At 34.1% G+C, this 17,206-nt stretch overlaps 1 protein-coding gene across 3 annotated transcripts; it reads right to left on the reverse strand.

Annotated features, from left to right (window-relative positions):
* On the reverse strand, nt 1–17,119 carry RN-tre (Related to the N terminus of tre oncogene). 3 transcript variants are annotated; one of them, XM_076134434.1, is made up of 7 exons: nt 16,528–17,119; nt 13,900–14,728; nt 13,590–13,825; nt 12,264–12,344; nt 12,112–12,173; nt 7,426–7,609; nt 1–6,051 (listed from the first exon to the last, which is right to left on the reverse strand). In XM_076134434.1, exons 1-7 carry the CDS (start codon nt 16,668–16,670, stop codon nt 5,673–5,675), a joined length of 1,914 nt encoding a protein of 637 aa, XP_075990549.1. In that variant the 5' UTR covers nt 16,671–17,119; the 3' UTR covers nt 1–5,672. The 3 variants fall into 3 exon arrangements, with proteins under 3 accessions (XP_075990549.1, XP_075990547.1, XP_075990550.1); XM_076134432.1 differs by having other exon boundaries at nt 7,417–7,609; XM_076134435.1 differs by lacking the exon at nt 12,264–12,344 and having other exon boundaries at nt 7,417–7,609.
* Nucleotides 17,120–17,206: the final 87 nt, after the last annotated feature.

Genomic DNA, 17,206 nt, shown 5'->3' on the forward strand with positions numbered 1-17,206 from the left:
AAAATTATTATATTTATTATGAACGTTGTCTATTTCCGCTATTACTTTCAAGAGAGCTCACTGCTAGCTTAACGATAGTGTTACAAGTTCCAGGCATCTCTCACACCAGCGACCAACTAAACTGTTCTATGAACATGCATCAACTTCGTATCAAATAATATATTATATAATGACTTACTTAGATTTGGAGGCGGTAACCTTAAGTAATGACAATATAGTGTCCAACGAGAATGTTCCAGAAAAGATCTTTACATAATATGACATTTTTAAATTTATTTATCTTTCGTGTGCATCGTAACGGTTAGTCACTACAAGCAGTTGAATACGATCGATTTTTTTTTTCTAATATAAAATTTCTCAGTAATAAAGTTTGATTTACGACACGTTGAACACCATAAGTAATTAGCTCGAATCATCAAAAATCATGTGATATATTTACAGTTATAGAAACCACCGCTTATTTAAATACTGGAAATGTAAATATGACAAGATTAGCGCTGAAACGACGACGTAGTCGTGTTCAGTTTGTTTTCGTAGTAAAAATTGACATAGCGTATTACCGACCTTGTGAATACATTACAATATTGCTGTTTACTCACAGTAAAGCCAATATTACTAAATAAAACACGAACAAGATAAATGCACATACATCAACAATATTTCAAGAACCATCACATAGTTCTTTATTCAATCTCAATTTCTGGCATCACACTTAAAATTCCGATTCTATAAACAATTAAATCTTTTGCTAAGAATATGTTCACTCTTGAGATTGCAGCACCTCTAATGGTATATAATAAAATAATACAGGGTTCTCTCAGTACAAACCTGTCAATATCATTTTACTCTATCGTGTTCTCACCGAAAATACAAGTCCATAACACTAGAGCTAAGTATAGAACAATTATTAATAAAATTAAATAGCGAAAATAATACTTAAGACGCTGTATTAATAGAATAAATATCGAGATGTATAGTCCTGTTTACAATACACAGTAATAGGTACAATACTTCACCATTATTATTTAATTATACTAGTAGATACACATGCGAGTAAAATACGATCTTTGCTTCATTTAAAAATAAAAATTATAGTAACTTTTATTTACATCAAGACACGATATAATAGTAATGAGCTAAGTATGTAAGATAACAACGTAATTCGTGCAGGCACTATTCTCACTGAAGTTCTAATATGAAACATTATTGGAAGTGATACAACAACACACGCAGTTACTTGACTCGACATCAACAAACCACCACTATACTAAAACAATTCCTGCTCTCTTCTACTTACTTACTATATACATATATTTATCGTGTATTTATATTCATTTAATTAGCTTTAAAAAGTTTCAAATGATTTTATCTCAACTATTATAAAAGTTGATTAACATATTGCATCTATGCGAACATTTAGTGTGATATTATTTGCAGTGTATAACACGACCCTAAAACTACATTGTCTTTTTAAGAACGTATAAATTACGTATTTAAAACACGTGCTTGAGATTCAGTAATTTGAGAAAACAATACAAATATTCACTGTAATCAAATTTTACAATTTGGTGCTTGCAACCAGACGTACATTGTAACTGTTTATAGTCTACATTTTGATAATCGGATGAAAAGCCCACTGATTTAAAGCGACGGTTTACAAATACAACCAATGTGCAGCCACATAAAGCTTTAACTAGAACAGTCTAACTGTACTGATTGTCGAGTGATTAAAGCGGCATTGAATAATTAATATGAAGTATAATCTTGCGAGATTCGGTTGCAGAAGCAGCACAGAGCACATGCTCAGCTCTTCCTACACAAGGCTACGTAAATCTTCGATACTTACCCCCGGTTTCCGAGGTACATTTAGCGGTAGTTTATCTATTCAATAGCGTTTTTGCTATAAAAATGTCAGTTTGAATAGATAAACTAACGTTAAATGTGCCTCAGAAACCGAGCATTAATGACTTTAGTTAATTATGGCCATACATATCCAGTCACGGGCCGTGTGTTCGATCATCAATGTATTTGTATGGCGTTAGTCGCTTGAAGAAGGACTAAAATCGTTGGCTATCGGAGATTTCCGTAGCATTGCTTAGGAAAGACCCTAGTTCTTCTCTTGTTTTCTAAATATCTGATTGCGCATTACAGTTATTTTCTGACGGACATGTTCAGTGTCAAGATTGGATAATATAAGAATATTACCTAACACTAATCAATCGACAAAACTCATCAACTTCAATTTACCTATAACATTATATTTCTTGTTTTTGGTTACATTTTCTCTTTCACTTTACATTTATCTTTGACTATTCCATAATTTCAATAACCTAACTAGTCTCAAAGTATGACTTGATTAATTTCTCTCTCAATTAAGGTAACAAACATCTAGCGTGTCTCTATTGTATTGCAACAACAATAATGTTATAAATACACCCAGGTACCAATACATTAATATGTTAAATAATAACTTTGCTTTTGCGTTTACATTATAAGACTACATTACAAACATTAAAAAATGATGTTCACAAAATTCAGATCGAACAAAATTGCAGTTTTCGGAGCAAAAATATCTCAGTCTATAAAACATACAAAATAATTGGACGGACATCTAATTTGAGTAGTTCCAATAAAAAATAGAAACTATACAATATATAAAATACAAGAATATCTTGTGGAAGATTCTTTTCAATTATTAAGATCCGTCGTCACGAGTATTACATAATTAACGCTTTCTAATAGACAAATAATAAATAAATATGTGACTTATAATAACTTCAGCAGTAGAGAGTAGAAGTGGCGCGAAACGTTACTCTTTCAACCTGTGATCTTGTACAAATTATAAATAAAAACTAAAATATAACTTACACGAACGAATGCCGATCTTAAACTAAAATACCGAGCATTTACAAAATAATTACAGATTAAAAAAATATACAAATCATTGACTAATCAAACATGAAATCCTAAATTTTAAAATGGCACATTTTATTGAATGTTTATTGTGTTAACTGATCGGCCATAAAAAAAGGTGTTTAGTAAATATTATTTTAGTAGCATGAACTGTCAGACAATATGGATTTATCACAGTACCCAAGATGTTATCGAGGCTACATTCGGATGTAGTGTGTTAATACTTATTATAGAGAATTGATACAAGGACTTTAAGTGTACATAAGGCCTCAACACGAGGCAACTTGTGAGATTCAGAATGTATTGTGCCACTAAAACAACTAAATTCCACATACTCGTACTAACATTGCGTTCATGGAAAATCCTAAATATTATTATTGCGTAAGAAAAAATTTAAGAATAACATTAACTTCCAAAACCTATGGAATAAACGTGTATTATTTAAAAAATGTAATTCATGAAGCCGGCGCAAGTAACACTAACTAACATGTTAAATAAAATTAATGTTACAAGGTATAACTATTGGATATTATAAAAACATTGTCTCTATATGAAACAACTGATTATTACTATTTTACGGAAGTCATTGAAGATCAGCGCCAGCTTTGAGATGCATTTTTACAAATATTGCATCTAGCTAAACTAATATAGGTACAGATCTAAGCCAAATAATTATTATCTATAACTGTAAAGTGAATCGGTACAACAGCTTATAAACAACTGTTGCAAATCTGCCTGCTCTAGCGCGTACAACCGTACATTAACTCTATGTATATAGAACGAAACATGATAAGTTTACACAGAAATAGATACATTATACACCTTAACACTATTTTATTTATATCTAATATTCTCAAGTAACAATATAACTGACATTATTGCGTTTCTCACTGAAGGTAAGTATTTGAATGGAATCTAAAACTAGCAATTCTTAAAACTGTGTTTATACTTATTAAGGTTACGGGGTTTATAAAAGGAATTAATGTTTAAACAACGTTAGGTTCGCGAATAAATATTAAATACAAAATATTTACAAAATGATAAAAACTAAGTGTTGTGTTTGTTTGTTTTGGTGACTGCTGTACAGAGACTGATGTGATGATGTTTGTTCTACGTACATCTTCATCGTATAACCGTAGGTATTGTCTAATTGACATTCTAAAATACTGTAGGTGCAGTAAATCGGAAATATTCACAACTATGTTATCAATTTATCCATAAAGTCAAAATTATTATGATCAAATAGCTAACCCTACGATCATTACGAGTGTCTTAATATTGATTAGTAAGTTTTATTGTAAATATAAAATGTGGGGCACGACCGAGTTATTTTAAGCATACATCACCTCCTATTGCTTTATAATTTAAAGTGAAATATCAACTGGAATACAAAAAAAGGTTCCTTTTAAAAACCCGTCCGCGCTTGCAACAACAACTGTAACCAATAGCACTGACTCGTATAAACTTGCACATTAACCCTACACCACTTATATCGTTGTTTCACTAGCTTTTTAAACCAAGGTATACACTCACAAAAATACTCTAATCACCATCTAAATACATACAGCAATCTATTCAACTCCAAAAATACTTGTACATACTCATTATATGGCAGCTTTTATTACACAAATCATTTATAATCATCTTCACAACATGGATTCAGTAACATGGATATCATTATATAATTTACTTAATATCAAATTGCTTGTAAGTACATAAAGGCAGCTGAATGCATGGACACAAATTATGTATTAACATCAAAACTTGCTAGACGTTCTATCTAATGTATGTTCTATGTAACACAAAGTAAGCTTGACACGCAACACCTAATATATCTATTTTATTCAAAAAATAATCCTTGTATATCGACGAGGCGATTTATTGTGGAGTCCTATTATGTATTGTCATGGTTTATCGGGAGGAGGGCCGTACTACTACGGTATATTACTAATTACATTGTGGCCAGCTGTCTTATGTCCTCGAAGGCAATAAGCCTGAGATTCGTCAACACTAAATACAAAAATATCGTCTATCTATAAATCGTGCTATATTAATTGCAGAAAAACAATTTCTGTCATATATGTGTTGCAGGGAAAACAACATGTTCTGTCATTTGTGTGGGGCAGTCATTATCCTACTACCAGCACTGACGGCAAACGTTTTATAATAAGTATACACTGACAAACAGTACACACTTCATTATATCTATAACATTATATTAGGCGTCTCGAGAAGGGCAGCGCCACACTCAGAAGCACACGTGCGCTACGGTGGATTTGAAACCACCGAAGCTCACGAGTGCTCACATGAACTCTTACCCTTATCAGCTAAATTATGCAACACTCCATAAAAGTATGAGGTATGTCACTATTGCTTTTGATATTATATACTAATATTAATTGCGAGTTCCTATACATTACGTAAAGGTCAAAGTTCAAGGCATTTTGAGTCGATATAGAAATTGGTAAAATAGACATTATAGTAGGTACCTCTCTGTTATAGTATACCGATGGCAATCATTTGCTTTTACATTTTGCATGATGTTTCTTTAAATGACTAAACATATAATTATTACAACTTTCCTTTCAAATTCATTGCACGTTATTGCCGTTCATGTCTTTTACATTCGAAATAAAATACTACGTTTTGTACATAAAATTTGTGTCAACAACGGGAGGGTTACTTAACAACTAAAGAGTACAGTGTAAACTATAAAAGAGGATGACTGGCCGTTAATTGTGATAAACGAATATACAGAACTATTTAAGATCGTACATTTCCGGACGAGTATCGATGAAGCGTTGTGTTATGATCCTGCCGGAGTCGACGACGGGTGTCAGTAGTTCCTCGGATGGCACTTGAATGCGAATTCTGTTGTCTGAGGGGAGATTCGTGGATCCGTTGCTGGGGTAGAAGCCGAGAGAGACGGGTTTGTGATGGTCGTCGTTGTAACCTTTGTATTTGGAGGGGCTGATGGGGTGTAAGTGCGAGGGGCTGGCGGCGAGCGGGTTGTAAGTGACGTGTATGCGGACGACGTCGTCGGAGAGAGGCGACACGGAGGGTGGGTGCGGGGTGGCGCGGGGTGTCGAGTGCGTCGTCGACGGCGCCCGCTGTATACTCAACCCGCAGATCCCAGAACTGGAATTCAACACTATACATTTAACTACCATCTTAATTACAAAATTCAATTTATTGTAGGGGACAAATAGACATTTATTTTCATGTATCCACGCTAGATATTTGACATCTGCGGCCGACTATGCATAGTCCGATAAAAAGACAGTAACAACAATGTAATCAAACCCAAAAACCAAGTAAAACATCCCAAAACACAAAACGAGAAACAAAGATATAAAAAGTATCACATTGACATCCACATAATAAAACAACGATTTGCATAGCCTACATACGACATAGAAGTGACACAGAGGTAAGATAACGAACATTTTGAATGGTTTCATCGGTGCCGACAGCGGGGTGGTGAGATAACAGACCTTGGTACTAATACACGTATAAACGAGCGCGGACATATCTAGAAACGGATTTTAGGTTCGTGATGATTCATGGAGGCATCAAGTTCGGTCTATATTATAAACTTTAAAAGCCACGTACAGGGTTTTTTTTAAGTCAAATTTAATTGTTTCCACATCGACTATTGAAATGCATTTAAATGTCAACAATGTATTTAAACTACACAATTGAAATGACAGAGATGAATTAAAATAATCGATAAGAAAATTTGCAAATCTTTCTGAAACAGATCCCCAGATATTTGTTAACCACGCCTTACAAAACAACATGCGAAGTGTAACGTATAGTATAAACCGAACCTTATTCTCTAACAAGAAAAGCATACGTCTACAAAGAAAAAACTGGCTATTTAACAAAATAAGTCAATCAATTCGTCAATACGACTGTGATTGAACGTTCTAGCCTTATAAGAGTATATTCAGGGTAACTTTCCTTGTACTAGGTATATGCTTTAGGTACCTCGCGCACTATCCGGTTATAACCACTTGCCGCACTGAATTAGGGAGAAACTCGTCACATGTGCATTACCTACTGTGAAATCTAACATCACCACAGAAAATAATTTGTATTGGAATTTGTTAAATGCGCAAGGACCTTTTGAGCCATTACGCAATGTCGAGTCGACGGCAACTGAGAATTAGGTATTTTAATAGATATTTTGAGTCGCCTTGTCGACAGTGAGCAATAACTTTAAAACTGACGACTGACAATTTCATTTCAATGTAACATTACACATGATAGACCATTTACCATTATTGTAGGTTAAGGTATGTAGGTAGTAAGTCAACTGTTTAACCGACAATTCTATATTCACTGCAACTCGAATATAACGAGTATTATTTCAAATAGGTTAAACCCCATAGACTGAACGAACATGCCACTTTAGAAACAGTCGTTTCTAAATAAAATAGTCGGTGAGTCGTCAGCTTTAACACATGAAGGATGTGCAGCTACATCTACAAAACATCTCACCCATCTGACCCGGTAGCGTCGTCGCTGACGTTGCTGTGCGTGTCGAGCGAGTTGTCCGGCGCGTGCGAGCGCCCGCTCGAGAACACGCTGAGGTCGGCCGTACTCGTCACGCTCGTATCCGCCAGCGAGCGCCGTGACCCCAGTGCCGACACCGAGTCGTCGCACCGCATCCCCCCGGCCACGCCACTGTGCTCTAAACAAACACACAACACTCAGTCAAATTCCACAACAATAGAATTTGCAATTCTTAGTAATATTGACATTGCTTGCAATTTCTAATGTTACCAGCTAAAGTGCCTTTATCACAGCTAGCATTGAAGGGATAAGCGAACACAACATGCAAATAAATGTATTTTAATTCTTACCTTGCACTCCACGTCAACGTTAACACACAACGTCAAGCAAATGAATAAAATGTATTCAAACAAAACGCACATGCAATTCTTAATAATTATTTTTAAAACAAATCTCTGCTCGTAGCTTTATAAAAAATAATAGATCGTTTCTTATTTATTACTATATTAATACATATTTACATTGAACATGATAAGGTTGTATCAACGTTTGCACTTTTTTATTTTCAGTTGGTAGTTTGTATTTACAAGGTAGCTGGTAGGAGTGGATCGGTTATGTAGGACGAGGAGCGATCTCGGGATGGGAGCTTCGAGGTGTATGTCCATGGAAGCATGGGAGTTACGCAGTGGAACACCGCCATGACGATTTCCATCTGAAGTCAAAATATTTTACGGTGTAGCTGTCTATGTTATTTTACCATCTACTTAGCTGTATGAAAATCGTTACAAGACAATGTTGCCCTAGTCAATGCTCAATTAAAAAGGCACAGAAACAAATGCCTGGCGGGTTGGCTGGGATAATTAATGTAGAATTCTGCTTGTGTGTGTGTGTGTGTGAGTTGGTGTTTACTTGATTAGCTTCACAACATTATCCTTCATCAATTACATTTCGTACCACGTCCACACTTTTATATTAGCCAACAGATGAAATAATAACATTTTCAGTCAGTCAGCATCGTGTACAAAATAATTTGAATGTGTGAATAATTAAAATTATATTTTAAGTGTGACAACGGTGTCAAGTAGCAAAATTAGTTTTATTTAGTGTCGACTTATCTACTAACTGTAAAAATAACTGAACGAAATACTTGTGATAATTTAAAATACAACTAAAAGCGACACTGATAAGATATAATAATGTGTGCTGTGTCTACGTAATGCACAGTATGTGATGTCTAAAATACGACTAAAACGTACCATATATTATTGTTTTTGATATGTGTTTTGTATGTTTTATTTATTGGCGTTCCTCATACCACCACGGGCGGCAAAACTAAAAATAAAATAACACGGTTACGACTCTCCTGCCTTCATGTAAAATATTCCTCATCGATCATATTACGATAGAGGAATATCGATACTAAAATGATTAAATCCCTAAGAGTCAATTCGAGGAAAAGTGCAGCTGATAAAATTATGCCAACTTCACCACAGAGACTTTATTATTATGAGACGTCTCCGCGCTACACACCACATGAATGGTTAGTCAAAACACAGACGGTACAGATGAACCCATCAATGACATCGCAAATAACTAAAATACGGTAAATATTTCCAATCAATTTATTGATTAATTAAATGTTTGTTCCCATGGTTTTTAATTCAGGTCATAATAAGGAGGTTTGTTGATCTTAACTTATAACTAATGATAAATAAGTAACACTTACTAGTTGTACCCAAATAAATATGATTGAGAGATAACATCGGATGATAGGGGTGGGTTTATGTGAGAACTTAAACATAAAAACAACGTCATCGATGTCAGCTGTCGAGCAGAGATTCATTTGAAGCAGACATGTACAAATGAGGTAGAAGTAGATATCACGTTTAGGAACACAAATAACTTGCATTATGTGTGTGCGTTTTGGGCGAACACGTGCCCGACGTTTAGGTGCTATAGTAAAAATAAATGTTATCAGTTGTAAGTAGTATTAAAAAGAATATAGTTGGGACGTAGCGTTATCTTATGAGAAGTACCACAAACAATGCGGGAAGCCGGGGATCATCTTAAGGCCTGAGGAGTTAGAGACGAAGGCGAGACCACTCGTGTATTGCACAATGCACGCGTTTACCGACTCACTGTCGAAAGATTTAAAGCAGAGGCTCCTCAAATCTTAAGAAATGCCATGTTAAATGCATGTTGTTTGAATTGTGTTAATCATGACATAAACCCACCTCCATACCACCAATAAACATGCTAGTGCACAATTTTATTACATACTTAACTATGTCTAAGACAAAATATGACTAATGGCTAGAATACCATTACTTATGGTGGAACAGTAGTGAAATACAAAATAAAACTCGGCAAGCTACACAGTGTCACACATTATCCATTCTTAACACTCATTAAGGTACGGAAAGCATTCAGCTATAAAGCTATTTTGACGTGTGTGAATCATTACAATAAAACCTAAATATCATTTTCGAATCAAGCATTGCTAAACTAGCGACAAAATTAGCAAATACATTTCTACACAACAGTGGTATCTCAAATATACAAGTATTTTACAATACATAATAGTAATAATATCTTATATCTTGTTATATAAATAGCAACGAGTTTAATTCCAACTGTAAAAAAGGTGAGTAAAATAGCGTCGCTATCCTTAGTTCGTGTAATTAAAATTTACAGACGTGTCAGGAATTCAGAATTGTCACATCTGCACTTTCACTGAAGCTTAGTTCCTCTATCTTTAAGGATACACAAGGTTCTAAACGACAAGGCATTTCATTTAATTAAAAACCATTGCACGCACATTGAGTGCGCGGGCACGCTTTTATTCTCAGCTGTGGCGTTTAAAGGAAGATATTTGCCTTGTTGCGATTCGAACATATAGGGCTGTTCTTTTCTAGTGCACGCACTCGCTACGTACACTATACGTGTACGCATGCATAAACGTGGCGGCTTTTCACCTTAAATCTCTTCGAAAAAAGCAAGAGGTTTCCGACAAAATCCGTTAGTTACTTTTTATATAGTGTATCGAGGTAACTTAGGCTCAGTTAATTACGAAATCGTGTTAATAATTTTCTAACTTTAGAACTCTAAATATCTGTCTATCGTATAGAATAAAATGATAATAGATAGAACATAATATCTTTTGCTTTCTACATTCCTTTCATCAAGGGCCATGGATAAATCTAATTAGTGGATTATGTTCTCATGATAACAGTTATTCGTGACATTTGTTTTTAATAGATTAAAACAAACAACATCAGCATTCCTTACAAGATAAGAGAGTATTAGTATAGCTAATACCTTCGCCTAAATATATGAACACATTCGAGTTAACATGCTAAGATAAATAAAAGTATTTTTATGTAATACTAAAAATATACTTGGATTGCAAATGATCTAAATACATCGCCCCTTTGATACTTCCACTTGTATCCCACAAGGCAAAATATTTTCCAAATAAATTACGTTTTATCCATTGCCCTTACACTTCTTTCTTTCTAAAATATTTAAAACAAATAAAATATAACCTACGTAAATGCAAAAATTGTAAAATCGCCGCAAAATGTTCAACTTTTAAAATTAAAAATTGCAGATAAAATAAGATCATATCCGACGCAGAAATTGCGGTGTAATGTTGTTTAGAGTACTTGTGGTTAGTATAGTTAAAAAAAAAAAAAAACAAATAAATTATTTACAAAAAAAAAATGGTACACGATCAGAATATAATCTCGTTATAATACCATCGCGCATGTGAAAGGCAACATAATAATGTAAGTCGTCACACTATATGCTTTCATTCATAAAATATAATTAATAACAATAATATACCATGGACGTATGACCCTAAAGGGCACAATAATTATTTTGTACTTGTTAGGTGTAGACTACATCATGATTTACCGAAAAAATCTAAGAGTACGTCTCACCTAAAACTGTGTTAAATAGACTAACTTATGAAGCGTATCTCCGCGTATCTAAGATAGCATTCGGAGTCACTACTAAAGTAAGGCAGTGAAATGGCGCAGAGGATTATGATACGCTCTCGATACAAGTATGTGAACTGTAAAGTTTATTTTCTAGTGCACGACGTGATATCAAAATTGTGGGCGTCCGAGGCCCAGCTATTCATGCCGCCGCGAACTCAACGATTATACTCCTACTCAACATTTATTACTAAGTTCAGGCACACATACAATTTCGAGGAAGTCATGGACTCGACACGACTGTGCAAAATCAATCTGCGAACATGCATCTATTATAACAAACCATTGATAAAATATACCATGCGAATGTGATTTATGCGAGGTATAGACATGCCAAAATCACAGTAGAACGAACTTGCTATTGCTACGGGACCAATCAGTCCATCTCGACATTAATCTGAATGATATAAGCGAATGAAAAACGAACAAATCCATACATTCGAAATTGCTCAAACACGATAATGCAACACATGCCCACATTATAGTGACACACGCACTAATTAATATCCTCTGAACAAATTACATTTATAATGACAGATAACGAACTAGTTAAAATGTTGTTAATACGTAATACATGTGTCAATATAAGTGAGTCAGTTTTATAAATGCGTGAAGTGGTCGGAGCCTAGGCTCTCGTCGGAGGTGGTACGCGAAGTGGGTGGAGATGCTTCCAGATTACCTGACACTGTGTCACTCTGTGACACCCGAAGCTCCTGCAATTCCATTGCGGCCTTCTCGCGTCTGCAACAACGTCAACATGTCATTCACCATACAGTATAAACATGAACTTCAGTATAAAAATAAATAAAAACGTGTTAAATCAAAACTAACTTTAAGTGGTTGGCCGAGATTGAATTCTCACTGTCCCTCGTACCAGTTAAATCTGTATCATTGTAGGAGATGACTCGTTCCCTAACAACAAGTTGACCTTATTAATACTGGCATTATAATTAATTGTCTACTGTTAGTACATGAATATGCCAAAAACTATTCATGGTTATTAGTGTGCAGTTTACAAATTAATGCTAGATTATGGTCTTGTTTTATATTATTGACAAAATAGCAATTTAAGACACACATAACAAACACAAGTGCACAGAGTGCGCAAGTGTTCTTCAAGTATCCGTGCGCACTATGTGCATCAGATTTTCTAGCCATTTCATACGAGGATAGTTTAGTGATAACATGGCGTACAAATAACGGCACAAGCAGAGGTAGTTCTAAGATATGATTGAACATGTGAAGAATAAAATAAAAGTAAAACATCGACGCAATTGAAATCCGATGTTAGACATGTTTGGGTATAAAAGATGTTAAGTAAGGTTTATTCGGCGAAGTTCCCCGCGACGCTAGTAAGTTATCGCACGTACCGGACATTATAAACATGTGATTAAAATTATAATAGTTAAAATTTTAGATTGAAGACACTCACTATAGAATTAATTATTTTATGTTACAAGTCCAGCTTAATACGCTTTATTTATTTATTTTGAGTCTAGCAAAACAACGACAATGTTAACTAAAATCTTGAATAAATAATGCACTGATTCTCAGATAATTTACATACAAAACTTAAAATGAGCACTTTAAATTAGGAGAAAAAATAAGTTTTATTTGAAATTATTTATTTATGTATATTACATGTAAATAAAAGACTAGAAAGTAAAGATAAAGAGCTGGGTCAACATAAATAAATAAGTAATCATTTATGTAAATTATCATTAAATGTTTCAAAAGGTGCAATATTGGATTATTTTAAGAGACCAATGTCATACGTGAATACTATAATTAGACGAACATTAAACAAGCATTTTTAAAGCATACGCGCTATTTAAGTGTAGTGTAACTTACGTTTACAAGTGACTAGCAAACAAATATAGATCATCAAAATTCATTTTCGATATTCTACATATAATATTGCAGTTTAATGTAGTACAGTTATTGTACTGTATTTAAATAAACGCATGTTTTCAGGACGGATTAATTACCAAGGTAAAAGTATTAATGAGGAAATTTAACACAAATTAAAAGCTGTGTGCAACCATATTTGGTCCATTTTTATGCCATTAAATGGCTTATCAGCATTTAAATTTGAAAGTGGACCTCAATCAATCGCAATACGTTTTTGTAAAATTAATAATGTGCTATGTTCTTTACCTTAATATCACAGTTGCTCTCGCTTGCTTTTCAGTCTCTGAAAAATTTTCTGCACGCTGTCCTATTTTTTGTTTTTTGTCAGGCTCAACAAACACGCCTAGTTGTCGCTTTGGTAGTTCGATGGGCGGCGGTGGACCAGGATAGTCGAGCTTGGCCCGCTTTAACTCTTCCATGGATCTCTCCAAGTGGTAAATTACAATATCATCCTCAAACCCAAAGTCTTTGTGTAGCTTAACCTATAATCAAAATATACAATCAGTTTACTGTTTTAAAATTCCTCTGCACTCGACTTATAACAATGTCAACCAACCTGAATATAATTTACAATAAGATCCATATCATTCAACTTCATTATTGCCTTCTTGTGCAGCTTGAGTATTGTGTAAGCCATTGCTGTTACCACTCTTTCACCATCCAATAGATATATGTCCCAAACCCTCAAGCACAGGCTAAATGGCACTCTTTCCACAAAGCAAACAAAGAACCATTTGAGAGAATACAGAATAGCATCCAAGCCAAATTTGTCAAAGTGGTGTTTTAATTTGGGCATAAATTTTGTGAGTATTTTGTCATGGTGCTCAAGGAATCTTGTTAATTTTGGAAATCCTTCAATGTATAATCCATGCATGGCGTATTTCTTATCTGATAGAAGTACAGCTAGCGCCCAAAACGCGTCTTCTTCGTCCATGTACATGAGCAACACACCAGCCAGACCCGACATGCCCTGACAGTACCCAACTTCAGAGTTATACATGCTATAAGCACATAAAACATTAAACAGTGAACATTGCTTTTCAGAATATCTTTCTCTGTAGAATTGATGTTCACGAAATTGTCTATTCACATCTGAATCTATTTGTCTTACATCTGTGGACCACTGCTTAGCTAGTTTAAGCATTTCTTGAAACTTGCCAGGGTTGGCTGACTTCACTCTATTAACATCCATTAACTTGCACCATACTTTTATTCGAAGTGAATTTGGAATGCCTTTGTATATTCTCCTGTGGAGTTTCTCCTTGGTGGCTGATGTGTCCCAATTACCAAGCATCTTAACCCATTTCTTCTCCCTCTCCACTTCAATATTGACTTTTTGTGGACCTGTTTTCTGAGGCAGCCGTTCATCGTGAATGAACCCATATCTGGAAGGGTGGGGAACATTATATGTGAAATAAATTTGCAATAACACATTTCTTGAATTCAGATTGAGAAAAGGTACTTAAAAATATGGAAGGCACATAAAATTAAAAGAAATGTGTTTGTCTGGTTTTCTTCTGTTTATGAATGTGTAGTAAAGATTGATATTAATGTATATTTGAATGTTAACAACAAACATTTGCAAAGCAATATTCAGGAAAATATTAAAAATGAATCTAATACCACAAAATCGCACAGCTTTTTGCATGTGGCAAAATTGACAAAGTAAATAATCCTGACATATAAATATGCAGCAGTCAGACATATTTATGGAAGAAAAACTTTTTGTCTAACCTTTAAATAAGTTATCATACTTAGAAAACTTTTAAACTACAGTCTAATTTTTGTTGATTTGCTTCATAATCTAGCAACATATAACTAGAAACTCAGAAAGATACGCACAGCACTCTTATTTTTTAATATCCATAAACATTATCTTTATTATCCTGAACTATATAGGTAGTAAAGCTATTTAAATCATTGAGTATTAACTATTAATATCTGTTATGAACCTTGATATATACATGCCCTATAAAAGTCATTACCTTTAGACCTGAGAATAAACTAATGGTAATAATAACTCATGCTTATAAACTTATTGTCAATAAGGTATAAAAAAAATAGAGCTATTTCTATGTATTGATAAGTTTTTTTATCAAATTCCACCTGTTAAGCTAACCAGTACTTATTCAGCTGTAGTAAAACTGGCACCAAATGTATATTCTTGTATTCTCTTTTATAACAATACATTGATTGACTTAATTTGTATTTTACAGAAATAGGTTACAAGTATGGTCTGAAGCAAAGCTTGAGTACTAAAAGAAGAAGTAAATAGCAGCTAGAATATATTTAACACCTGTTTAACTAATCAAATTTGTCAATAGTAGTAGTAGACATACATAAACGTTTTACTATTTTACTAAGTGTGTAGGTAGAAATGTTTTAAGCCTTTCAATATAAAATACTAGATTGGATGAAGCTTCACATGAATGCAATAAACTTAAAGCTTCATGGTTGAAGTAAGATAATTCTAATTAGACTAAAAATTCATCAGTATCTAGATTTGCCATCACATCTTAGCTTTCAAAATGTTTTACAAGAAGAAAAAAAAGATTTTAATACTCATTTCATTATTGTGTCAAATGAATTATTTTTATTGTAGTACCAAACATTTGATACAGCTGGTGAGCTAAATATTATCATACAAACTTCCTATGAATAATACTAACCAATACCTACTGGGTTTAATCATGATAATGGACATTCAAACAATGTGATCTGTGTCCTTCTATTCATAACTATGTACTTTCCATATTTGTACCTATATAACTATTGAATTGACAGAAAACCAGACATGAGGTAAATTCATGCACATACATATGGCAATACATATACCTTTGAAAAATACATAAATTACATATAATTTTACATAAATAGCTTAGCAAGTCAATATGTAAGCAACACACATAACATTTAATTCGCAACTTAAAGTATACTGGACAAAGTACTAGATATATTGAAATAAACAAAAAATTAAATTGGGCAGTACAGAAATAACTAAAAATACAAGTAGGTATGTAAGCCACAAACAATAAAAACCTCATGTGCTAGGACTCATGGCATCATTGAATACAAATTAATATTGTTAAATCTTTGGACCCTATTTGTATTCAAGAGTAAATATAAAATATAATTCGCCAAATTTAATAAAATACGTACACGTAGTATTGAAATAGATACGTACCGATCAGTTTTGTGGTACTCCTCGAACTCTGGATCCTCCCAGGGGTCGATCTGACCGACGAGGTTCTCTCGCCCTCTCTCGTATCTCTGGAAGATACGCTCCCGCTCCTCGGAAGCCCGTGCCAATAGTGCCTCCTCATTCATAACACAGCCTGGTCATACCACATAACGAAAGACGACTATACGACCCACAATCTTTTCCGGACCACGACCTACAAAATACTGTATCCACTTTGCATTCGACTAACCCGTCAATGGTGTGGTTCATATAGCAATTATTATTGAAAACATCACGCCCTTTTCAATTGAAAATTCTTGGACGCTAGATGATTTGACGTGCTGTCATGTCATAATTACTACCAAAGACCTCGATAAATCGGCTGGAGTCGAACACACACACACGGTCCACGCGAATAAAATCGTTACACATTAATTGACGACGAAATAAAGGTAACGGGACATGTAAATAATTTAAGGCCTGTAAAATTCATCAGGTCATGTATTATTCAAATTATAGAAATACGCCCTCTTTTTCAATTAGAACAGGAAAATTACGAAACGAAACTGCTATCTGAGATTCTTGCTTGTGTAGTTGTTACTCCCAAACTTGTCCACATTTACAGATGCAAAAATTAAACGCACCCAATCACCTTATTCCACTCTCCAATTGTAATTTCATT

Source organism: Anticarsia gemmatalis, chromosome Z (genome assembly GCF_050436995.1).
Source record: "Anticarsia gemmatalis isolate Benzon Research Colony breed Stoneville strain chromosome Z, ilAntGemm2 primary, whole genome shotgun sequence".
Lineage (NCBI taxonomy): Eukaryota > Metazoa > Arthropoda > Insecta > Lepidoptera > Erebidae > Anticarsia > Anticarsia gemmatalis.

Bases quoted from the DNA above. Each gene is read 5' to 3' on its own strand.
- RN-tre (XM_076134432.1), bottom strand. From the start codon at position 16,670: ATGAATGAGGAGGCACTATTGGCACGGGCTTCCGAGGAGCGGGAGCGT. The intron at 14,729-16,527 runs GTACGTATCTAT...CCACCCTTCCAG, and splicing joins GAGTACCACAAAACTGATCG to ATATGGGTTCATTCACGATG. The intron at 12,174-12,263 runs GTTAGTTTTGAT...ACGTTGTTGCAG, and splicing joins ATCTCGGCCAACCACTTAAA to ACGCGAGAAGGCCGCAATGG.